Source organism: Pristiophorus japonicus, chromosome 13 (genome assembly GCF_044704955.1).
Source record: "Pristiophorus japonicus isolate sPriJap1 chromosome 13, sPriJap1.hap1, whole genome shotgun sequence".
NCBI classification, from domain to species: domain Eukaryota; kingdom Metazoa; phylum Chordata; class Chondrichthyes; family Pristiophoridae; genus Pristiophorus; species Pristiophorus japonicus.
This window is the reverse complement of record NC_091989.1, coordinates 27,388,798-27,414,145: the sequence shown is the minus strand read 5'-3', so window position 1 is coordinate 27,414,145 and position 25,348 is coordinate 27,388,798. Positions and strand designations below refer to the sequence as shown.

At 47.7% G+C, this 25,348-nt stretch overlaps 1 protein-coding gene and 1 pseudogene across 1 annotated transcript in view; one reads left to right on the top strand and one right to left on the bottom strand.

Moving 5' to 3' along the window:
* Positions 1–205: 205 nt before the first annotated feature.
* The window catches only part of mapk8ip2 (mitogen-activated protein kinase 8 interacting protein 2), a 48,808-nt gene continuing 23,665 nt past the window's right edge, over positions 206–25,348 (top strand). Inside the window, exons 1-4 of the mRNA XM_070896731.1 lie at positions 206–297; positions 5,452–5,557; positions 21,360–21,563; positions 22,116–22,246. Coding sequence (XP_070752832.1) covers positions 206–297; positions 5,452–5,557; positions 21,360–21,563; positions 22,116–22,246 — 533 coding nt within the window. The remainder of the gene's footprint in view (positions 298–5,451; positions 5,558–21,359; positions 21,564–22,115; positions 22,247–25,348) is intronic.
* On the bottom strand, positions 15,016–15,229 carry LOC139279149 (U2 spliceosomal RNA; annotated as a pseudogene).

Genomic DNA, 25,348 nt, shown 5'->3' with positions numbered 1-25,348 from the left:
AGTTGCGGGAAAGGTGGGCACGGATTTGGGAGGCGACAACATGTTCAAGGACTTTGGAGAGGAAAGGGAGGTTGGAGATGGGGCGATAGTTTGCAAGGACGGCGGGGTCAAGGGTTGTTTTTTTTAGGAGGGGTTGATGATGGCAGATTTGAGGGAGAGGGGGACAATATCTGAGAAGAAAGAACAGTCAACAATGTCAGCTAACATGGGAGCCAGAAAAGGAAGTTGGATGGCCAGCAGTTTGGTGGGAATTTATTCGATGGAGCAGGAATTGGAAGGTATAGCCAGGCAGAAAGGGTAAGGTGTCATCAGTCTATCCAAACTATAGGCCCAATGTACTCAATCTCTCCTCAGAGGTCAATCTTTCTCTTATCCCAGGAATCAATCTAGTGAATCTTCGCTGCACTGCCTCTAAGGCATGTATGTCCTTCCTCAGATAAGGAAACTAAAACTGTGCACAGTACTCCAGGTGTGGTCTCATCAAAGCCCTATGCAATTGTAATAAGACTTCCTTACTCTTGTACTCCAACCCCCTTGCAATAAAGGCCAGCTTGCAATTTGCCTTCCTTTGAGATAAAGGCTAACATCCCATTAGCCTTTTAGATCACATTTTGTACACATGCACATGTTTTTAGTGATTTGTTTACTTGGACTCCCAAATCCCTTTGCTCTTCCAGTTTCTAGTTTCTCACCATTTAGAAAATACTCTGATCTATCTTTCTTGGGTCCAAAGTGGATGACCTCACACTTCTCCACATTGAACTCCATCTGCGATAGTTTTGCTTACCCACTTACTCTGTCCCTGTCCCTTTGCAACTTCCTGCTCCCATCTTCACAACTTGCTGTGCCTCCTAACTTAGTGTCATCTGCAAAGTTGGATATACAACTCTCTATTCCTTTATTGGTCAAGTGATTGATAACGACGGTGAAAAGCTAAGGCCCAGTACAGATCCCTGGGGAACACCACTTGTCACATTCCGCCAATCAGATAATATTTATTTGTTGATGGTTAGAAATCAAAACCAAAAGTTTATCATGAATGGAATCTAAAAATTCTGGGTCCTGGAGGGTGGAATTCAGTTGTACCTATGGCACGGGGAATCAGAATTTGGAGCGGATCCTGGAAGACAATTATATTCCAGCAGCATTTTGGAGGGTTTCTGGGATTCCCCCAGGAATTCTGCCCTTTGGCTCCGGTTACTATCTAGTGGACTCTGGGCCTGCTGACTGCGAGTGTGGGGTCCAATATGGGACAGCAAAAGGCCCAAATGTGAAACTTTTCAAAGGTAACCAATGTCAAAAGACTGGTTTGGACCCACCCTCCCCATCGTCTCTGGAGCAGCTCGGGGCACATCCTGTTCACGATGTCACGAGATCGACCTTGCGACGTGTTGATCGAGAGGCTTCAAACCGGAAAGCAACTTCACGCCAGAATATCAAGAAAAAAGTTCAGCTCAGATTCTAATTTCTTGCTGTAAAATGGAAGCACCCAGAGTAAAGAGGTCTCCCTCTGGACTTTCCACTTTAAACATCATTGCAGGGAAGCAGAATGATGTCATGTGTTTACGAGGAGCTCAGTTGCTCAGTTCCTGAGTGTAGCACCAGGCAGATTAGATTTTCCTGACTGTTTTTATTCTAGCTGATTTTCATTCTTCATTCCCAAAGGCTCTGAGTCATACGGGGACCACTGATTCCCAGGGGAATGGCTGCTCCCTCGCAACTTGCCTAATTGGCCATTATTTGTGTGTGAGCCTAGACAGCGAATCTCAACAAGATATTTAACTTTGGGTGGTGTCATGGTTGAGCAGGTTCCTGATCACAGGGAGTGAGGTTCCTGATCACAGGGAGTGGGGTTCCTGATCACAGGGAGTGGGGTTCCTGATCACAGGGAGTGAGGTTCCTGATCACAGGGAGTGGGGTTCCTGATCACAGGGAGTGAGGTTCCTGATCACAGGGAGTGGGGTTCCTGATCACAGGGAGTGGGGTTCCTGATCACAGGGAATGAGGTTCCTGATCACAGGGAGTGGTGTTCCTGATCACAGAGAGTGAGGTTCCTGATCACAGGGAGTGGGGTTCCTGATCACAGGGAGTGAGGTTCCTGATCACAGAGAGTGAGGCTCCTGATCAGAGAGTGAGATTCCTGATCATAGAGAGAGAGGTTCCTGATCAGAGAGTGGGGTTCCTGATCACAGGGAGTGAGGTTCCTGATCACAGGGAGTGGGGTTGCTGATCTCAGAGAGTGAGGTTCATGATCACAGGGAGTGGGGTTCCTGATCACAGAGAGTGAGGTTCCTGATCACAGGGAGTGGGGTTCCTGATCACAGGGAGTGGGGTTCCTGATCACAGGGAGTGAGGTTCCTGATCACAGAGAGTGAGGTTCCTGATCACAGAGAGTGAGGTTCCTGATCACAGAGAGTGGGGTTCCTGATCACAGAGAGTGAGGTTCCTGATACAGAGAGTGAGGTTCCTGATCACAGGGAGTGGGGTTCCTGATCAGAGAGTGGGGTTCCTGATCACAGAGAGTGAGGTTCCTGATCACAGGGAGTGAGGTTGCTGATCACAGGGAGTGAGGTTCCTGAACACAGGGAGTGGGGTTCCTGATCACAGGGAGTGAGGTTCCTGAACACAGAGAGTGAGGTTCCTGATCACAGGGAGTGGGGTTCCTGATCAGAGAGTGAGGTTCCTGATCACAGAGAGTGAGGTTCCTGATCACAGGGAGTGGTGTTCCTGATCACAGGGAGTGAGGTTCCTGAACACAGAGAGTGAGGTTCCTGATCACAGGGAGTGGGGTTCCTGATCAGAGAGTGAGGTTCCTGATCACAGAGAGTGAGGTTCCTGATCACAGGGAGTAGGGTTCCTGATCACAGGGAGTGAGGTTCCTGATCACAGGGAGTGAGGTTTCTGATCAGAGAGTGAGGTTCTTGATCACAGAGAGTGAGGTTCCTGATCAGAGAGTGAGGTTCCTGATCAGAGAGTGGGGTTCCTGATCAGAGAGTGAGGTTTCTGATCACAGGGAGTGAGGTTGCTGATCACAGGGAGTGAGGTTCCTGATCACAGGGAATGAGGTTCCTGATCAGAGAGTGAGGTTCCTGATCAGAGAGTGGGGGTCCTGATCAGAGAGTGAGGTTCCTGATCACAGAGAGTGAGGTTCCTGATCACAGAGAGTGAGGTTCCTGATCAGAGAGTGAGGTTCCTGATCAGAGAGTGGGGTTACTGATCAGAGAGTGAGGTTCCTGATTACAGGGAGTGAGATTCCTGATCACAGGAAATGAGGTTCCTGATCAGAGAGTGAGGTTCCTGATCACAGGGAGTGAGGTCCCTGATCAGAGAGTGAGGTCCCTGATCAGAGAGTGGGGTCCCTGATCACCGGGAGTGAGGTTCCTGATCACAGAGAGTGAGGTCCCTGATCAGAGAGTGAGGTCCCTGATCAGAGAGTGAGGTCCCTGATCAGAGAGTGGGGTCCCTGATCACCGGGAGTGAGGTTCCTGATCACAGAGAGTGAGGTCCCTGATCAGAGAGTGAGGTCCCTGATCAGAGAGTGGGGTCCCTGATCACCAGGAGTGAGGTTTCTGATCACAGAGAGTGAGGTTCCTGATCACAGTGAGTGAGGGTGTAAGAAATTTGTGAAGGAACAGGATCATAAAATGTTCTAACACAGAAACTGATTCAAGTCTGTGCCGATGTTTTTCCACAAGCCACTAAATTTAATCCCACTCGCCTGCTCACTCCCCATACCCTTTAAAATCCCACCCGGTCTAATCTCACTTGCCTGCTCACTCCCCATACCCTTTAAAATCCCACCCTGTCTAATCTCACTTGCCTGCTTACTTCCCATACCCTTTAAAATCCCACCCTGTCTAATCTCACTTGCCTGCTTACTTCCCATACCCTTTAAAATCCACCCTGTCTAATCTCACTTGCCTGCTCACCCTTCATATCCTTTAATAACCCACCCAACATAATCCCATTCTCCTGCTCACTTCCCATACCCATTAATATCCCGCCTAGTCTGATTGCATCTCAATCTTATCCCCCCACCCCTCAATCTTCTGAACTCAAGGGAATATAAGGCTAGTTGATCCAATTGGTTTTCATAATATAACCACTTAATCCCCAGTATTATTCTGGTGAATTTACGCTGCATCTCCTCCAAGGCCAATATATCGTTCCTGAGGTGCAGTGCCTAGAGATGAACACAATACTGGGGTCCAACCAAGGCTCCATGCAACTGAACTTTATAGTCTAGCCTCTTTGAGATAAACTATGGCCTAACCAAGGTCTTGTTCAAGTTCAACATTACCTCCTTGCTTGGAATCATAGAATCCAACAGCACAGAAGGAGGCCATTCGGCCTGACTTGCTCTTTGAAAGCTATCCAATTAGTTCCACTCCCCAACTTTTCCCCATAACCCAACAATTAGTCCTCTTCAAGTACATGTCCAGTCACCCTTTGAAAGTTACTATGAAATCTGATTTCACCACACTTTCAGATAATGCGTTCCAGATCTTGACAACCCTCTGTGTGAAGAAATTTCGCCTCTATTCTTTTGCCAATTATTTTAAATATCTGACTTCTGGATACCGCACCCACTTGCCAGAGGGAATGGTTTCTCCCTACTTGCTCTATCAAAACCCCTCGGAATTTTGAATACCTCTATTAGGTCTCCCTTAACTGACTCTGCTCTAAGGAGAACAATCCTAGCTTCTCCCATTTCTCCACATAACTGAACTCCCTCATCCCTGGTATCATCCTGGTAAACATCCTCTGTACTCTCTCCAGGGCCTTGACAATCTTCCTAAAATGTGGTGGCCAGAAGTGTTCACAATATTCCAGTTGAGGCCTAACCAGTGATTTGTAAAGGTTAAGCATAATTTCCTTATTTTTGTATTCAATGCCCCTATTTACAAAGCCAATTATCCCATATGCATTCTTAACGACCTTATCTACTTGCCCTGCTGGTTTTGTGTTCTATTTCTCTAGGTACAAAACCAAGAATTTCATTTAGCTTTTTATGGCCTTATCCACTTGAGCTGTCACCTTTAATGACCTGTGTATCTACATGCTCTCTGCTTCTCTACACTTTCCATTTAAGGTGCTTTTCCTTTCCATATTCTTACTTCCAAAGGTATCACTTTACATTTTTCTACCTTAAATTGTATTTGCCACCTTCTGTCCATCCAGCCGTTATATCCCTGTCCTCTGTTAGTCTTTCACAATCTACATGACAATTTGTCATCTTCACCTCATCCCCTTTACCGCCCCCACCTCCACCCCACACACATATACCCACCAATTTGGTGTTATCAGCAAAATTTGATATAGTTCTCTCAGTTCCCAGGTCTAGATCTGAGTAATCAGGATAAACTGTGATGCCTCCATGGATGATTAACTACAGACACTGATTGTGTAGTCTCTCACAAATGCTTCTTTGTCTGACCGTTTTCCTCATAGACCTTCCCACGATATCAGCCTGGAGGAGTTTGATGATGAGGATTTGTCTGAAATTACTGATGACTGTGGAATTGGACTGAACTATGACTCGGATCCCAATGAGAAGGTAATTTAATTCATTACCATTTAATTCGCAACATCCTGAAATGTATTTTTCTGATTTGAATGTTGTTCCAATTCCAAGCACCAAGTGACACCAGTAATGAAAGAAATTTTCTCCACATGAGTACAGGAACCAATTAATGCTGCACTGATTGTTGCTGTTAAAAAGAGTAGGATTTATAACTGGTTGAGTAGAGGAATGGAAGTTATCAGGAAAGACTGAGAGTGGCAAATACTGTAGGGGACACAATTGCCGATAAAGTCAGCCACGCAGCACTCGTTTTTCAGGATCTAACTGGCCTACTAAGCCCCCACGGACAGGGAGAGTGCGTTAATTTCCGTCCAAGGCATTGCCTGCCATATTGAGTTTGGCAGTTGCGCTGGCAGCAGGAACTCATGACGGCAACATTTAATGTGAAGAATAATTTATGTAATTCTTGCAGAACATGTTGTAGATTTTCGATTGCCCCAGCACTTCATTCGCTGAGCTTGCCCAAAAAAACATGGAGTTAACCAGCAGGAAGGTTAACTCCTCCTGATGCCATATTTAAAGAATGTGGGCCAATCTCACTCCTAATACCAGCCAATGCCTTTGGCCACCGATTCCCACCTCCGGTCACCAATCTCACCCCTCCCCACCACCAATCCCCACCTCCCGATCTCACCCCTCTGGCCACCGATCTCAACCCTCCCTCTAGCCACCAAACTCACCCCTCCCCACCACCCATCATCCCCCACCCCACCCAAACTTCCTCACCTACCCGAGGGCCTCTGCTAGCATCACAGCAGCCTGATGTTCAATCATGCTTCGACAGGCAAGCTTATTCTCTGCAGCTCACCCACTTTGTGGAAACGAGACAGGAGGCCTAATATTTTAGGTACCTCAAGCTTCACCATTCAGGCACATGGATTGTACCCTATGCCCCCTGCTCACCCAACAATAGGCACACTCGAATTTCTAACCCAGTGGCTTCTGTGCTATTCCTGATTACAGGAAAGCCCGTCATATTTGAAGGAATAGGCTTTTCATTAAGGCTATCATATTGGTGATTTTGGGTATGTTGGGTTGAGTTTTCTATGAATCCCAGTGTGAATATTCGAGTGAGATATGAGTGCGAGTGTGGGTACGTCTGGTAGGATATAATGAGTGCTAGTGTGGGTATGTTGGATAAGCTGCAATGGGTGCCTGTGTGGGTATGTTGTACAGGCTGCAATGAGTGACAGTGTGGGTATGTTGGATAGGATATAATGAGTGCCTGTGTGGGTATGTTGTACAGGCTGCAATGGGTGCCTGTGTGGGTATGTTGTACAGGCTGAAATGAGTGCCAGTGTGGGTATGTTGGATAGGATATAATGAGTGCCAGTGTGGGTATGTTGGATAGGATATAATGAGTGCCAGTGTGGGTATGTTGGATAGGATATAATGAGTGCCTGTGTGGGTATGTTGTACAAGCTGCAATGAGTGCCTGTGTGGGTATGTTGGATAGGCTGCAATGAGTGCCAGTTGGTCAAACATTGGATGAAATTATTGGATAGTTTAAGAACCTCGTTACCAGTGGCAGTGATTCTCAGAATCTCTGTGCATGATAGGTGGCCAACAAGTCACATTTAAAATGACCTTTCCTTGAATTGGCAATGGAAATATTAATATTGGAGACAGATATGTGAAGGATATTGGTGTCTGACCAGTCAGGACAGCAGAATGAAAATCAAATATTGCTAAATGTGTTACAGTGCTGACCCACTGTGAACATGGAGATGAGATCGAGTTGTTTTTTTAAAAAATGTTTGTAATTCTGCGTTTCTTTCCGTTGGTTTTGAAAACCAGAGAGATTTTGTAATGAGAGCAGCTTGTGGACAGTATGTGGCAGTGGGCTTGATATGAGACAATTACTGAACCGTTCTGCATCACTGGCTCTCTCTCAGCTCCCTCCTGTCTTTGCTCCCAGACAGCTCAACTACAAAATCATCGGCACTCAGTGTTTAGATAAACATTAAACGATCGCGAGCAAGACAGGAAATAACAGTGATGACTGTAAACCTGTGCTCCCAGCAGGGACGCCTAGCTCAATGTTAAGGGTCAACACTAGTGCCCGATTCTCTGACTGTCTCTCCCTGCGACTACAGCTTCTCACAAAATTTACACACGCAACGACTCAGCTTAATTATAAAGTAGTGCAACTGACTGATTTGTAAAAGGGACCTACTGGGGAGTATCCTAATTCAACTACTCACACTGTATTTTTAAAATTGTTATGAATTTTGTACTTCTCAAAGTGAGGGATGTTAGTGTGGAATCAAGAAAACTTTCATTTTAGGCAGCCAGTGTCAGCATCAAGAATGGATTACATACTGCATGAAGCTCACTCTACACGGTCCCATCAAACACTCCAAATGGCAAGTACAGCATGAGTTAGATACAGAGTAAAGCTCCCTCTACGTTGTCATATCAAACACTCCCAGGGCAGGTACAGCAGGGGTTAGATACAGAGTAAAGCTCCTTCTACACTGTCCCATCAAACACTCCCAGGGCAGGTACAGCACGGGTTAGATACAGAGTAAAGCTCCCTCTATATTGTCCCATCAAACACTCCCCACTGCTTATAGGATTGAGGCTGCTACTAACTGATTTTACACGAACTTTCAGGTCAGAAGACCACTTTAATACCATCACTGGGGCTAGATTTAAACCTCAGTTCCAGACGTTAATGCCCAGTTTAAAAAAAAGGAAAGACTTGGATTTATATAGCATCTTTCACGACCACCGGATGTCTCAAGGTGCTTCACAGCCAATGAAATACTTTTTGGAGTGGAGTGTAGTCACTGTTGCAATGCAACAGCCAATTAGCACACAGCAAGCTCCCGTAAACAGCAATGTGATAATGACCAGCTAATCTGTTTTTGTTATGTTGATTGAGGGATAAATATTGGACAGAACACCGGGGATAACTCCCTGATCTTCTTTTAAAAAGTGCTATGGGATCTTTTAAGTCCACTTGAGTGAGCAGACTCCCTTTTACCAGTGTAAGAATTTGAAGGACATTTGCTGGACAGGAGTTGGGCAAATAGCCCAACTCTCTGCCTGTGGATGCCCTTTTGGCTAGGATAGATTGGCGAATGATACTTAAAGGGTTGACGGTATATAGGCAATGGCAGACATTTAAAGATCACATGGATGAACTACAACAATTGTATATCCCAGTCAAGCGTAAAAATAAAACAGGGAAGGTGGCTCAACCGTGGCTAACAAGGAAAATTAGGGATAGTGTTAAATCCAAGGAAGAAGCATATAAATTGACCAGAAAAAACAGCAAACCGGAGGACTGGGAGAAATTTAGAATTCAGCAGAGGAGGACTAAGGGTTTAATTAGGAGGGGGAAAATAGAGTATGAGAGTAAGCTTGCAGGGAACATAAAAACTGACTACAAAAGCTTCTATAGATATGTGAAGAGAAAAAGATTAGTGAAGACTAATGTAGGTCCCTTGCAGTCAGAATCAGGTGAATTCATAATGGGGAACAAGGAAATGGCAAATCAATTGAACAAATACTTTAGTTCTATCTTCACTAAGGAAGACACAAATAACCTCCCGAAAATACTAGAGGACCGAGGGTCTAGCGAGAAGGAGGAACTGAGGGAAGTGAGGAAATTGTGTTAGGGAAATTGATGGGATTGAAGGCCGATAAATCCCCAGGGCCTGACAGTCTGCATCCCAGAGTACTTAAGGAAGTGGCCCTCGAAATAGTAGTTGCATTGGTGGTCATTTTCCAACATTCCATGGACTCTGGATCAGTTCCTATGGATTGGAGGGTAGCTAATGTAACCCCACTTTTTAAAAAAGGAGGGGGAGAGTAAACAGGAAATTATAGACCGGTTAGCCTAACATCGCTAGTGGGGAAAATGTTGGAATCAATTATTAAAGATGTAAAGCAGCGCATTTGGAAAGCAGTGACAGGATCGGTCCAAGGCAGCATGGATTTATGAAAGGGAAATCATGCTTGACAAATCTTCTAGAATTTTTTGAGGATGTAACTAGTAGAGTGGATAAGGGAGAACAAGTGGATGTGGTGTATTTGGACTTTCAAAAGGCTTTTGACAAGGTCCCTTACAAGAGATTAGTGTGCAAAATTAAGGCACATGGGATTGGGGGTAATGTATTGACGTGGATAGAGAACTGGTTGACAGATAGGAAGCAAAGAGTAGGAATAAACGGGTTCTTTTCAGAATGGCAGACAGTGACTAGTGGGGTACCGCAAGGTTAATTGCTGAGCCCCCAGCTATTTACAATATACGTTAATGATTTGGATGAAGGAATTGAATGTAATATCTCCAAGTTTGCAGATGACACTAAGCTGGGTGGCAGTGTGAGCTGTGAGGAGGATGCTAAAAGGCTGCAGGATGACTTGGGCAGGTTAGGTGAGTGGGCAAATGCATGGCAAATGCAGTGTAATGTGGATAAATGTGAGGTTATCCACTTTGGTGGCAAAAACATGAAGGCAGATTATTATCTGAATGGTGACAGATTAGTAAAAGGGGAGGTGCAACGAGACCTGGATATCATGGTACATCAGTCATTGAAACAGCAGGTACAGCAGCCTGTTAAGAAAGCAAATGGCATGTTGGCCTTCATAGCGAGAGGATTTGAGTATAGGAGCAGGGAGGTCTTACTGCAGTTGTACAGGGCCTTGGTGAGACTACATCTTGAGTATTGTGTTCAGTTTTGGTCTCCTAATTTGAGGAAGAAAATTCTTGCTATTGAGTGAGTGTAGCGAAGGTTCACCAGACTGATTCCCGGGATGGCACGACTGACATATGAAGAAAGACTGGATTGATTAGGCTTATGTTGACTGGAATTTAGAAGAATGAGAGGGGATCTCATAGAAGCATATAAAATTCTGACAGGATTGGACAGGTTAGATGCAGGAAGAATGTTCCCGATGTTGGGGAAGTCCAGAGCCAGAGGTCACAGTCTAAGGATAAGGGATAAGCCATATAGGACCGAGATGAGGAGAAACTTTTTCACCCAGAGAATTGTGAACCTGTGGAATTCTCTACCACAGAAAGTTGTTGAGTCCAGTTCGTTGGATATATTCAAAAGGGAGTTAGATGTGGCCCTTACAGCTAAAGGGATCAGGGGGTATGGAGAGAAGGCAGGAGTGGGGTACTGAAGTTGCATGATCAGCAATGATCATATTGAATGGTGGTGCAGGCTCGAAGGGCTGAATGGCCTGCTCCTGCACCTATTTTCTATGTTTTTATGTTTCCTTGAGATGCAGTGGATCTGTCAAGTGAATTCTTGACAGATCGCAAGTTCCGGGTTTCGGCACATGTGCAGTGCATGCCTAAACCTGGAACCTGCGGGGCTCCTACGGGCACCTGCGCAGCTTGTACACACCCGTTGGTGCTATGAATTCAGGGCCTTAATATCTCATCCGAAAGACAACACTTTCTACAGTGTAGTGCTCCCTCAGTACTGCACTGGGATTGTCAGCCTGGATTATGTGCGCAAGTCTCTGGAGTTGGACTTGAACCCACCACCTTCTGACTCAGAGGCAAGGATGCTACCCACTGAGCCACAGCTGACAATGGTAGTGGGTCAAGAGCATTGAAGGAAAAATCAGCAGACTTTACAAAAAGTGAACCATGTCCTGTTACAGTGCCCACTGCTTATAACGAGCTTGTTCATGTCAATGTGATCTGCCGTTATACACAATGTCCGGTATAACTGGCATTGCAGACTTTCATGTGTTGAGCATTCCTATCAGTGGAGTTAATCATCAAAAATTTATAGTCACTCTCTCTTAATACCTTGCTTTAAAACAATGTAATCCCTAAGTTCGAAATGATGTCAGCAGCACTTAGCCAGAGACAATTTCAGCTTTAATAAAACTTGTGAACAGGGCGACCAAACATCAACGACAAACTGACAGTGGCCCAGCTCCCAGTCCCCAGTCCCAGCTGGCAGTGGCCCAATTCCCATTCCCCAGTCCCAGCTGACAGTGGCCCAGCTCCCAGTCCCAGTCCCAGCTCCCAGTCCCAGCCGACAGTGGCCCAGCTCCCAGTCCCCAGTCCCAGCTGACAGTGGCCCAACTCCCAGTCCCGAGTCCCAGCTGACAGTGGCCCAACTCCCGGTCCACAGCCCCAGCTGACAGTAGCTGAACTCCCAGTCCCCAGTCCCAGCTGACAGTGGCCCAACTCCCAGTCCCCAGTCCCAGCTGACAGTGGCCCAACTCCCAGTCCCCAGTCCCAGCTGACAGTGGCCCAACTCCCGGTCCACAGCCCCAGCTGACAGTAGCTCAACTCCCAGTCCCCAGTCCCAGCTGACAGTGGCCCAACTCCCAGTCCCGAGTCCCAGCTGACAGTGGCCCAACTCCCGGTCCACAGCCCCAGCTGACAGTAGCTCAACTCCCAGTCCCCAGTCCCAGCTGACAGTGGCCCAACTCCCAGTCCCCAGTCCCAGCTGACAGTGGCCCAACTCCCAGTCCCCAGTCCCAGCTGACAGTGGCCCAACTCCCAACTCACAGTCCCCATTCCCAGCTGACAGTGGCCCAGTTCTAGCTCCCAGTCCCCAGTCCCAGCTCCCAGTCCCCAGTCCCAGCTGACAGTGGCCCAGTCCCAGCTGACAATGGCCCAAACCCAGCTCCCAATCCCCAGTCCCAGCTGACAGTGGCCCAGCTGATGGAGTTGGCCATGAGCTGATCCAGTTCAGAAAAGAACAACTTGCACTTATGAAGCATATTTAATGTAGTAAAACATTCCAAAGCAATTTACAGGAGCATTATCAAACAAAATTTGACACCGAGCCACATAAAGAGATATTAGGGCAGATGAGGTAGGTTTTAAGGAGCATCTTCAAGGAAGAAAGAAGTAGGGAGGCAGATAGGTTTAGGGAAGAGCTTAGGGCCTAGGGAGCTGAAGGCATAGCCACCAGCGGTGGAGCGATTAAAATCGGAGATGCTCAAGAGGCCAGAATTGGTGGAGCGCCAAGATCTCGGAGGGTTGTAGGGCTGGAGGAGATTACAGAGATAGGAAGGGGCAAGGCCTTGGAGGGATTTGAAAAAAAGAATGAGGATTTTTAAATCGAGGTGTTGCTTAACTGGGAGCCTGGTCAGCGAGCACAGGGGTGATGGGTGAACGGGGCTTAGTGCAAGTTTGGATACGGGCAGCAGAGTTTTGGATGACCTCAAGTTTGCGGAGGGTAGAAAATGGGAGATCAGCCAGGTGTGCATTGGAATAGTCAAGTCTAGAGATAAAAAGGCATGGGCGAGGGTTTTGGCAGCAGATGAGCGTAGGCACTGGTGCAGTCAGGCAATGTTACAGAGGTGGAAATAGGCGGTCTTAATGATGCCGTGAATATGTGGTTGGAAGCTCATCTCAGGGTCAAATAGGACAGGTGTAGCTTCACTAGGGTGACTGAAAAAGAATTCGACTTGTCACAGGAATTTGGGAGCAGCCATAATCTACAGCATTGACGTCAGTCACTGGCTCACGTTCCAATAAAACATCAGCCTCCAGCAGTTTCTGCTCTAAATAAACCGAGCAGTACAGGCGCTGTAACCGGCAACTGTTAAATGGACGTCAACGCAAATGGTGAATGGTTTTCGCTTTTTGCCCAATATAAGTGACTGCCAGTTTCAACAGTGGAGGTTTTAATTGGTGGCGTCTGTACTACTTCTACAGTTTGTGGTTAGCCTTATTGCTAATTGTATCTCAGTATATCAATGTGAATGGTTTCACATGTCTGATGAGGATTAGAAGCAGCAGAGGGGCCCTGTACAGGGTCAGCCAGGAATTCAGAAGGAATGCAATTCATTCACTCACACACACCCACCCTTAGCAGCCATACTGGCCAGGGCGAGCAGCGGTCCCTCCTCGCCTGAGGATTAGTGTGAACAGATGCAAAACGAAGTTAAATTAAAACTCAAAATTAAACATTAGTTACAATTTCCTACATTACAACAGTGACTTCAAAAAATACTTCATTGACTGTAAAGCACTTTGGGATGTCCGGTGGTCATGAAAGGCGCTATATAAATGCAAGTCTTTCTTTCTTTATTATAGTTGTCCCGTTGGCAGGAAAGTGTCCCGTCTTGTTTGACGTTTGGTTGGGATTGATGAAGCTGTCAACAGCCCTTTTCTCTGTGGCTGACACTGACTGGCTTCTTTCCCCCTCCCCCACCTTTGTCAGCCCATTACCCTGGCCATAAGCAGATTTTACTGAATTATTCATAGCCTGCAGGATTCATTAGTGAAACACGAGAGGTCCCTCAGGAGCTTGGGCACCAGGCCGAGAAGATTAAGTTTCCTGGGCAGTGCTGATTCAGCTCATCGATTCCCTCAGAGCAGTCATAAAAAAGATTTATTGTAGGGTCCAGACATTTTACTGTTGTTTAAAGGGATAGTGTTCTTTCTGAGTCTATCACCCGTAAACCACAGTTCTTGGGTCCTGGGAACGAATGAGTTTGATTAGGAGACGGTGCAATGGGTATTTATCTCAACATCGTGATAGGACGGCGAGTGTATAAGATGGGGTATTTGGAGCTTAGGAGGAGATCAAGGGGTAGAAATAGATATGTGTTGCAAAATGGGCGCGACCAATTTAGTAGCAGGACTATGGACCCGAAATTGATCACCTTACCGCCCACTGCTGACATTCCTCGTAAAGATCCGCCCAATGCCACTTTCGATTTAGTCTGGAGCAGGCGGGAGGGGAGAGCTGCCGGGAACCGTCTGCTGACGTCAGCGGACGGCCAAGTGGCGTAAGTGGACTCCTGCCCGCCGAGATGCCAGATTCATGCGGGCGGGAGTCAGCACCAGAACGGGGATGGACTGCTGCAAGGAGGCTGGTCTGCCCCCAACGGTAGGTCTGAAGATCCTGAAAAAACGGTTAGTAAATCTTTTTTTTTTAAATTTTTTCACAGCGACTTACCTCAATGGGATCCCCTGAAGGTCTTCTGATGGATTTCTTTTTTCTTATGATTTTAATTTTCAGGTCTTCGATTGGAAGCTCCCGCCGGCTGCCACCCAGATTGGCAACATACGTCGCAGATTTGCCGACCTTCAAGGGACCTGGGTGATGAAAATTCCGCCCAAAGAACCGTCAGAGATCTCGGCGGCCATCGGCGGTCCTTTGGGCAGCACATGGGCGGGCGGAGACCTTCATCAAATTCGGGCCCTCTGCGTGCAGGCGATGGGCCACTGCTAAATGTATCTCAATATATCAATGATAATTGTTCCCATGCAGCCCCCTAAACAGGTGTCAGGTCCCTTGTAATAAAAACAGAAAATGTGGGAAATACTCAGCATCTGCGGAGAGAGAAACACAGTTTTTTAAAAAAAAATTTTTTTATTTTATAAATTCGTAGCCAATCGTTCCAATTCTTTGTCAAATCACAAACGCCAGAGGTCACCTTGCACATGCCAAGGATCACTCTGCGCCAATGCTCTTAGCCAAAAGGCCTAGAGCCACTGCACCGTTCCTGGAAGTACTGCAATACCAGGTTCGTGCCATGGAGGTGGATGGGTCAGGTCCCCCACACACCTCCGTGGAGGTGGATGGGTCAAGCCACCCCACCCACCTCCTGTTTCCAAAAAAGCAAGCATATACCTTCCTGACCAGGGAGAAACCACCCGGAGGTTAGTTATGCATGATCTTAGCCAAAAGGCCGAGAAGCGAGAAACTCACAGTTCATGGTTCAGGCCGATGACCTTTCATCAGAACGGGAAAAAGTTAGAGTTGTAACAGATTTTAAGTAAGTGCAGAGGCAGGAAAGGGGGGTATGGGAGGAAAGAACAAAAGAGAAGGTCTGTGATAGGGTGGAGGGCAGGAGTGATTAATGACAAACTGTGTGACAAAGAATGTGTTGATGATTCTGCCATTCCCATTTACATCTCTTCTAGACCCATCTTTTGTTTCTTTACTTGCTCCATTACCATCTCCTTTTGCTTTGTACAATCATACCTTTTGTATGATTGCATGATTGTACTTACTTTGGAGGTGAATGAATTATCATGGGGCAGGAGTGAGGTAGAAATCGTGTGGCGAACAGAACCACCCATTACCGTTGGTGTGCTTATGCCGATTTTCGGGAAACAGCCACAACTTATACTGGAACCAGGCGGGGAGCCGAATGAACGTGAGCAAATTGGGGTCACATAACAAAATGTCAGGATCCCTGAAGCCATTGCCGGCATCAGTTTCTCCACCCCACCCCCACCCCCCAAACCACGGGGGCTATAAGTTAAGATGCGGTCATTTCTAGCAGTATTTAAAGAGCTCCTCAGCTTCTGTCAGGTAGAATGCTGGGAAACATTTTTACTTGTTTTTATATTGCAGTTTTTGGCAACTTAAGGAATAAACAAGAGCTGCAACTGCAGGGAGACCAGAGAAAGAAGGAAGGAACCCTTACCCTCCCCACAGGGCAACATACCTACAGTTCTCGGAGGAGCAGTGCGTGAGGAGGCTCTGCTTCTTTCGGGAGGCTATCACAGGATAGTGTCACCTCTTGCAACAAGACCTGGCTGTGACCCACTTCCATAGCGAGCACAGCACGGCCAGTTACAGACAAGGTCGCTGTAGCCCTCAAACCCTTTGCCTCCAGCTCCTTCCAGGCTCCACAGGGGATGTCAGTGACACTAGTCAGTCTGTAGTTCACATTCAGCATATGACTGATGCTTTGTTTTTAGAGCAAACCCTCTCATCACTTCCCCCATGGACATCCAAAGTTAGCTTGCTGGGGCTCGGGTTCACACAGATTGTAGCTGCCCCCAAGGACAGGGCCTCATTGAAAGCTCCTCCATCACTCTGCTGCCTTCATGAATCGCAAGGGTTTCCACTCCATTAATGGGGTGCAGCTCGTGTGATCATCAGCAGCGCATTAGGCAGGTCTATGCCCACATTCCCAGCAGCTGCTGTAGTGCTATTGTACTGTGCCAATCTTCTATCACCCCCACTATTTGTCCTTACACAGCGAGTGAGAGGCTGGATGGTTGGGGGCAGGAGCTATCCCTTGCACACTTGGCTCGTGACTGCACTCAGGAACCCATGCTTGGCAGCCAAACTACACTACAATCAGATCCATAGGTCAGCTCGCGTTCTCATTGAGCGGACCATTGAAGTCCTCTGGTTGCTTCCTGCAGTACAGCCCACATGAGAGTGTCGCATATGATAATGGGTATCTTCTGCAACAGGCCAACACATGGTGCCACCAGTGGATGTACAACGAGGAGAGGATGCTGGTGACAGAGGATGGTGAGGGAACGGGAGGGGTCCATCACTTGGCAGCAGCCAGAGCTCTTCAACAACCGCTCACCGAAGAGCTTCAGCCAAACAATCCCTGTCCCTGCATTAATGGTCACATTCAACAGCTGTCCCAATCCTTCCATCCTCCAGTAAACCGCATCCACCCAAAGACAAACATTGATATTAATGTCGACTGACACTGCAGGGTCACCAGCTGTTACAGGAACATTCAGAAAACAAAGATTTTAACAAGGCTTTTCATTTAACAAATGCACTAAGGCTTCGATTTTAACTATGGAGTGGGGGACTTACCCACTCTTTTCCCGCCCCGATTTGACTGGCCCCAATACTAAATTGCAGGCAGCAAGGACAGCGCTCCGATAACGTCACTGAGGCCCGATCTGTGATTTTAACTTGAGGCCTGAGAGAGTGTAGAAGTGGTGGCTTCCCCTCTAGGCCAAACCTGCCAGGAACAGTGGCTAGGGCCAGAAGAGGCTTGTACGGCCAGTTATTTAATTTTTAGTTTCCTTGTAGGCCAGGAGGAGCAGGACAGGAGGAGCGGGGGGTGGGGGGGAGGGGAGACGGGAATGATCAGGGATGAACATGTGTGAGTAAGAGAGTTAAGTCGATGGAAGGAAGGGAAGATCCCCAAACATCCTGCTGTCCATCTCTAACTTCCTGCAGCCCTTCAACCCTCTGAGGTCTCTGCGCTCCTCCAACTCTGGCCTCTTGTGCATCCTGATTTTCTTCGCTCCACTATTGGCGACTGTGCCTTCAGCTGCCTAGGCACTAAACTCTAGAATTCCCTAAACCTCTCTGCCTCTACTCCTTTAAGACGTCCCTTAAAACTTACCACTTAAACCAAGCTTTTGGTCACCTGTCCTAACATCTCTATGTGACTGTCACATTTTCTCTGATTCACTCCTGTGAAGCACCTGTTTCCAAATGCAACTTATTGTTGTTGTCCATATAAAGATATTTTTCAAACCACCCCTATCATTTTTTATGATTATCTTAAAGTTGTCCCCTCTCACTACCAACTCTTGACAAGGAAAGAGGCAAAAATTTAAGGTAATTTCAAAAGAAATGTCACAATTTCTTATAACTTAAAAAAAAAATCTCTAATTTTCTCCCTTCCTCTCCCAACACTTGCTGAACTCTGGTTTCATCAATTGCCCTCCAGCCCCTCATTCAAATGACCTTTATTCATATGTGAGCCTAGACGGCGAGTGTTTATGTAACAGTTTGAAAAATGCCCACTTGCGTACATGGTGAGTCACCGAGCACGAGTGGGCTGCAGCCAGGCTAGGGCGGCGGAGATGCAAGGTCTAACACGGGTTCTGCTCCACAGGACTCGGATGAGCATTTCAATGGGGCGGCTTACAGAAGAAGGCTGATGGGTGTGTGCAATTAAATTCTTAGTACATTGGCAGGCCTACCAGAAAATCGAGTGTGCAATATCAAGGAGCATGGAGGAGTCCGGCACCAACTTGGCACAGGACTTTGCGCAGAGCTTTGAGACCATCTTTTCCAGCATGGAACTGGTGGCCAACTCCATTAGCACACTTGTGGACCTAACCATGATGCAGCCTTCTGATGGCCAATGTCTCAGCTTCCATTGCAGCATAAGCAGAAACCATCCACCGACATGTGGCTGCTGCAGTGGAAGTTCAGACTTCTGTCATGCAAGCCCAGCCTGCTGCCAGGCAAGCTCAGGCTGCTACCATCGTGGCTGCGGATACCAGTGTTCAAAGGGACTTGCAGGGTGTCAGAGCAGTCCAGCAATCTGTTCTCCAACAGATTATTAGGATTGCTGAGGCGCTGCCTCGGGAGAGTGGCAGTGGCTCCGTGGAGCATGAATATGCTGTCCTCTCTCAGGATGACCACATTCGTCCTCCCACCACTGCCACTCCGCCAGTGCCCCTGCTGTTGCCTGCCAGCCAGCCAATCCAGACTGCTGCTGCCCATGCCGAGATGGTGCAGTCCGAAGCCGAGCCTACTAGGCCCAGAGCTGCTCGAGGTCGTCCTCCAAGGCCATCTGCAGTCTACTCTATTGAAAGTCAGCAGCCTTCCACCATCTATGCTGCAGCCACTGTGTTGGAGCACTGGGACAAGCAAAGCCACATGGAAGACAGCCACTGAGGGAATGTACAAGAGTGATTAGTTGATGTTTGTCATACAGTATGGCATGGTATGATTTATAAATTTGGTTTGTAATGTTTATTTTGTGTTGGCTTTTATTTTTGCATTGTGGCCAAGCAATGATCAATAACAGAGGGAAGGTAAGATGTGGGACTGTTAGTAAATGGAGAATTGAGGTTGCATTTACTGGTATCACAGTCGGATGGATAGCCCGGCCAGAAAGGGGATGTCTTGGTTGCCTCCTCTCTTCCTCTTCCTCCTCCTCCTCGCCGTATAGCCAATAGCAAAGACTGTCGCTGGTAGCAAGGGCTGTGCCCACTTGATGGTGAGGTTGTGCAACATGCAGCAGACCACCACGAATCTTGACACCCGCTCTCCCAACGACTGCAGGGCTCCTCCAGAGAAGTCGAGGCAGCAGAAGCATTGTTCCAGCACACCAATGTTGTGCTGTATCACATTTTGTGTGGCAGCATGGCTTTCACTGAATGCAAGTTGCCTACGTGTGCGTGGGTTGTCCACTGGAGTCATGAGCCCTGTCGTCAACGATTGCCCTTGTCGTCCAATAGCCACACCCTCTGGTTGCCATGGTGGCTCAAATGCAGATGGCACAGCGGACTGCCGCAGAATGAAGACATCATGACTGCTACCAGGACCTGCACGATTCGCTGGGTATGGTCTCACACCAGCTGGACGGTGAGAGAGTAGAATAGCTTTCGGTTGCAATACTTCTCAGAGAGTTGACATATGGTTTCTCAGTCCCCCGTGTCTCGGTGCCCCATGGTCTGGTTTCTCAGTGCCCCGTGCTCTGGTTTCTCAGTGCCCCGTGCTCTGGTTTCTCAGTGCCCCATGGTCTGGTTTCTCAGTGCCCCATGGTCTGGTTTCTCAGTCCCCCGTGTCGCAGTGCCTTGTGGTCTGGTTTCTTTGTACCCCGTGGTCTGGTATCTTAGTGCCCCGTGCTCTGGTTTCTCAGTGCCCCATGGTCTGGTTTCTCAGTGCCCCGTGGTCTGGTTTCTCAGTCCCCCGTGTCGCAGTGCCTTGTGGTCTGGTTTCTCGGTGCCCCGTGGTCTGGTTTCTCAGTGCCCCGTGCTCTGGTATCTCAGTGCCCCGTGCTCTGGTATCTCAGTGCCCCGTGCTCTGGTTTCTCAGTGCCCTGTGGTCTGGTTTCTCAGTGCCCCGTGGTCTGGTTTCTCAGTGCCCCGTGCTCTGGTTTCTCAGTGCCCCATGCTCTGGTTTCTCAGTGCCCCGTGCTCTGGTTTCTCAGTGCCCCGTGCTCTGGTTTCTCAGTGCCCCATGCTCTGGTTTCTCAGTGCCCCGTGGCCTGGTTTCTCAGTGCCCCGTGGTCTGGTTTCTCAGTGCCCATGCTCTGGTTTCTTAGTGCCCCGTGGTCTGCTTTCTCGGTGCCCCGTGCTCTGGTTTCTCAGTGCCCCATGCTCTGGTTTCTCAGTGCCTCGTGGCCTGGTTTCTCAGTGCCCCGTGGTCTGGTTTCTCAGTGCCCTATGCTCTGGTTTCTTAATGCCCCGTGGTCTGCTTTCTCATTGCCCCATGGTCTGGTTTCTCAGTGCCCCGTGGTCTGGTTTCTCAGTGCCCCATGCTCTGGTTTCTCGGTGCCCTGTGCTCTGGTTTCACAGTGCCCCATGGTCTGGTTTCTCAGTGTCTCGTGGTCTGGTTTCTCAGTGCCCCGTGCCCTGGTTTCTCAGTGCCCCGTGCCCTGGTTTCTCAGTGCCCCATGGCCTGGTTTCTCAGTGCCCCGTGGTCTGGTTTCTCAGTGCCTCGTGCTCTGGTTTCTCGGTGCCCCGTGCTCTGGTTTCTCAGTGTCCCGTGCTCTGGTTTCTCAGTGCCCCATGGTCTGGTTTCTCAGTGTCTCGTGGTCTGGTTTCTCAGTGCCCCATGGTCTGGTTTCTCAGTGCCCCGTGGCCTGGTTTCTCAGTGCCGCGTGGTCTGGTTTCTCAGTGCCCCATGCTCAGGTTTCTTACTGCCCCGTGCTCTGGTTTCTCAATGCCCCATGGTCTGGTTTCTCAGTGTCTCGTGGTCTGGTTTCTCAGTGCCCCGTGGTCTGGTTTCTCAGTGTCCCATGCTCTGGTTTCTCGGTGCCCCGTGCTCTGGTTTCTCAGTGTCCCGTGCTCTGGTTTCTCAGTGCCCCATGGTCTGGTTTCTCAGTGTCCTGTGCCCTGGTTTCTCAGTGCCCCATGGCCTGGTTTCTCAGTGCCCCGTGGTCTGGTTTCTCAGTGCCTCGTGCTCTGGTTTCTCGGTGCCCCGTGGTCTGGTTTCTCGGTGCCCCGTGGTCTGGTTTCTCAGTGCCCCGTGCTCAGGTTTCTCAGTCCCCTGTATCGCATTGCCTCATGGTCTGGTTTCTCAATGCTCCCTGTTCTGTTTTCTCAGTTCCCATGTTCTAATAAATGTTCTCTGCTGTGCCCCCTCTCTAGGACTGTTTGATGCTGGATGTGAAGGGTGCACCTCAGGCTGTGACAGAGATCTGCTCCTTCCAGGATGATCTGCAGGAGTTTGAAATGATTGATGACACAGATGACATGGAGGAAACCGAGCTGTTGCCCTCGCCCTCTGCCACAACCATTCAGCAGACCCGACCTACCACCTTAAACCTCGCCACTCCACTCTCCCACTCACAGGTTGGTGGAACAGCAAAAGGCTCACAGGAGAAAGATGATAGAAAAAGGGGAAGATCTTCCACTCAAAACAGCATTGTGACATTTTGGGAATCACCAGCTATCACAGACATTATAAAACCTGTTCCCTGATGGCTGAGGGGTGCACTAAATGTTGAAGCTGGTGTGGTTATAGTCATAGACGCACAGAGGGTCCCAGGTTCCATCTCTTTGTGTGAAGTTAGCTGACTTAAGGCGCAGTGTTAAAACTGGATTCAGGGCTCCTGGACTGGGGAAGGAACCAAAATATCAGCCAGGGGTCCCACTCTTGATCACTGTCCAGTGACCCACCGCCACCCCGCCCCCCCCCCCCCTCCCCCCTGCCTTAGTGTGCTTGGCGGCAATACCACTATGGTCAAGTAGCCTGCCACTGGTCACTCTCTAGGATTAAACATAAAGAATGTCGGGTTACCTTGGGTCAGGTACCAGATGGTAACCGGTTCCTCACACAAGTATGTCTTTAGGTAGTGGTGGAGTTGACTGTGTTCCTCACACTTTTTCCTGTCCTTTTTGCAGGATTCTCTCAATAACAATGCCAGCTTCTCTCCCAGGAAAGCTAGCTGGCAGGAGACACTGCTCCATTCCTCTAGTGGTGAGTACCAACCAGTTTCTCAGCTGTTTTCCCCCAGGATGGTCATCGGTGGGAGGTAAGAGAGAGGGAGCTATTCATTGTATCCCCATCCTCACACATTGTCCAAAGGGTCAACAACATGAAGAGAGTGTTATGCCCACCTCAATACTTCAGCAATAGGAGCTCGTCACAAACACAGAACATCTGGACTTGTCCTTAAGGCCCAAGGTTCACCTGGAATAAGATGCAACTTCTTCCTCAGTTCGTCAATCTCTTTCAGTCTCCAAGAGCAACATGTTTCCACCTCCCTGCCTAGAACACCTCGCCTATGCCTGGCGACTTCGCTGTATGGCACTTGAAATTGCTGGGGAATTTCTGGCATGAACCCAGATCCTGCCACTCTACAGTGTGATGCCCCATTGCACCAACCATGCAGACACTTTAAAAGCAGAGTCAGGAACCAGCAGCACAATAAGTTTCAACTTCTGGGACCTCAGTTTGAATCCTGCTTAGACTGAAGGCATAAAAGGTTTTTTCTGTACATTTTTAAGGATCCCACCAGAAATGAGTTTCCAACAGCTTCGACTCAGTCCACACGACTTAGTAATTTCACTCTGAGAACTGTGACAAATGAAATTGGTGGCACTTTCAGGGGAGGAGAGAGTCAGCACCTTCAGGGGAGTGGAGGGGAGTGGTGAGAAAGGCAAACAAAATCAGGATTGCATCTCCAGAGAGTATGTGGATTGTTTTCCCAGCATTTCCTAATCAAATCTGTATTTCATCAAAGAACTCGATTCGTCAGATATGATGAACCATTTACAAACCCATGCAATTAGTCCTTAATTAACCCATGTCTTTCTAAGTGAATGTTAATTTTATCCCATGTTATGGCCTCTAGAAAATTACCCACGACTGAGGTTATGTTGATAGATCTCTGGTTACCTGCTTCATCTCTTTCTCCCATTTTGACCAGAGATGTTCCATTGGCATCTCTCCAGTCCTATCGTAACCCCATATCCGAGGATAGAAACATAGAAACATAGAAAATAGGTGCAGGAGCAGGCCATTCGGCCCTTCGAGCCTGCACCGCCATTCAATATGATCATGGCTGATCATGGAACTTCAGTACCCCACTCCCGCTTTCTCTCCATACCCCCTGATCCCTTTAGCCATAAGGGCCACATCTAACTCCCTCTTGAATATATCCAACGAACTGGACTCCACAAATTTCTGTGGTAGAGAATTCCACAGGATCACCACTCTCTGGGTGAAAAAGTTTCTCCTCCTCTCGGTCCTATATGGCTTACCCCTTATCCTCAGTCTGTGACCCCGGTTCTGGACTTCCCCAACATCGGGAACATTCTTCCTGCATCTAGCATGTCCAATCCCGTCAGAATTTTATATGTTTCTATGAGATCCCCTCATTCTTCTAAATTCCAGTGAGTATAAGCCTAGCCGATCCAGTCTTTCTTCATATGTCAGTCCTGCCATCCCGAGAATTAGTCTGGTGAACCTTCGCTGCACTCCCTCAATAGCAAGCATATCCTTCCTCAGATTAGGAGACCAAAACTGTACACAATACTCAAGGTGTGGTCTCACCAAGGCCCTGTACAACTGCAGTAAGACCTCCCTGCTCCTATACTCAAATCCTCTCACTATGAAGGCCAGCAAGCCATTTGCTTTCTTTACTGCCTGCTGTACCTGCATGCCTGAAAGGTTGTGCTCAGAGCTTCGATTCTCTCTCTGACTTTGCCCATCATTCCAGAATGCCTGTCATCAGGGCCTGGTGTCTTTTGCACTTTGAGCTTCGCCAATACTTTCAGCACTCATTCCTTGTATATCATTATCCTCTCTTATTGCTCCACCTCCTTCTCGTGTACCCTTTCATTCCCAATACCACACTCTTGCAAAAACCAAGGCAAAATTCTACTTTAGCATTTCCACAATTCCTTCATCCTCTCTGAGCTTTCCATTTCCATCTCTAATTGGCCCTACTCATTCTTTAACTTTCTATGTATTTACAAGTTCCTTTACTGTTTCCCTTTATATTACCTGCTGGTTTTCTTAATAACTCCTCGCCTTTCTAATCTCTTTTTTTTTGCTTCACCTCGATATTTTGAATTTGACATATACTTTATAAAGGAAAAAAATTACAGGGCTATGGGGAAAGAGCAGGGGAGTCGATAGCTCTTTCAAAGAGCTGGCACAGGCATGATGGGCCGAATGGGTGCCTTCTGTGCTGTATGCTTCTAGGTTTGCCCTATGCTTCACTTTTTATGTCTCGTTTCAATTTTCACTATTCATCCAAGGAACTCCAGCTATTGCTGCATACTTTCCTCTCTGTACCCCAACCATCTCCTCTTTGAGTGTTTACCACTGTTTGTCTTCTCTGCCAATTTTTATTTCCAGTTTATCTGGGCAAGTTTCCTTAGCTCAATGAAACTTGTGTTGTGTACCTTTATTTTGTACTATTTGAATCGAACCTGATTATGTTCTGGTAGCAGTTTCCTCAATGGTCCCCGACTCTACATTAGAGGCGGTGCCGGTTCTTGTTCTTGGAAATGAAGTGGGGCAACCTGATCTAGAAAGAAATCCGGACATATCGTGGAAACTCAGTCATTGCACTTTAAAGTAATCCATTTTAACTGAAGTGCTTTCAGAATTTTCAGAGAATTGATCTATAAGAGCATCTTTTTTCTTTTGGGTGTCAGGCTGAGCTCAATGGTAGGTCATGGGTTCAGAAGGTCATGGGTTCAAGCCCCACTCCAGAGACTTGAGACCATAATCTAGGCTGACAGTTCTGTGCAGTAATGACACAGCACTGCGCTGTCGGAGGTGTTACCTTTCAGATAAGATGTTACACCGAGGCCCTGTCTGCCCTCTCAGGTGAACATAAAAGATCCCATGACACTCTTGCAAAAAGAGTAAAGAGAGTTCACCCCGGTGACCTGGCCAATATTTATCCTTCAACCAGCACCATTAATACAGATAATCTGATCATTTATCTTATTGCTGTTTGTGGGGCCTTGCTGTGCACAAATTGGCAACTGTGTTTGCTACATTACAACAGTGACTGCATTTCAAAATGTACTTCATTAGCTGTAAAGCGCTTTGGAACATCCTGAGGTTGTGAAAGGCACTATAGAAATGGAATTTCTTTCATTCTTTTAATAAAAGT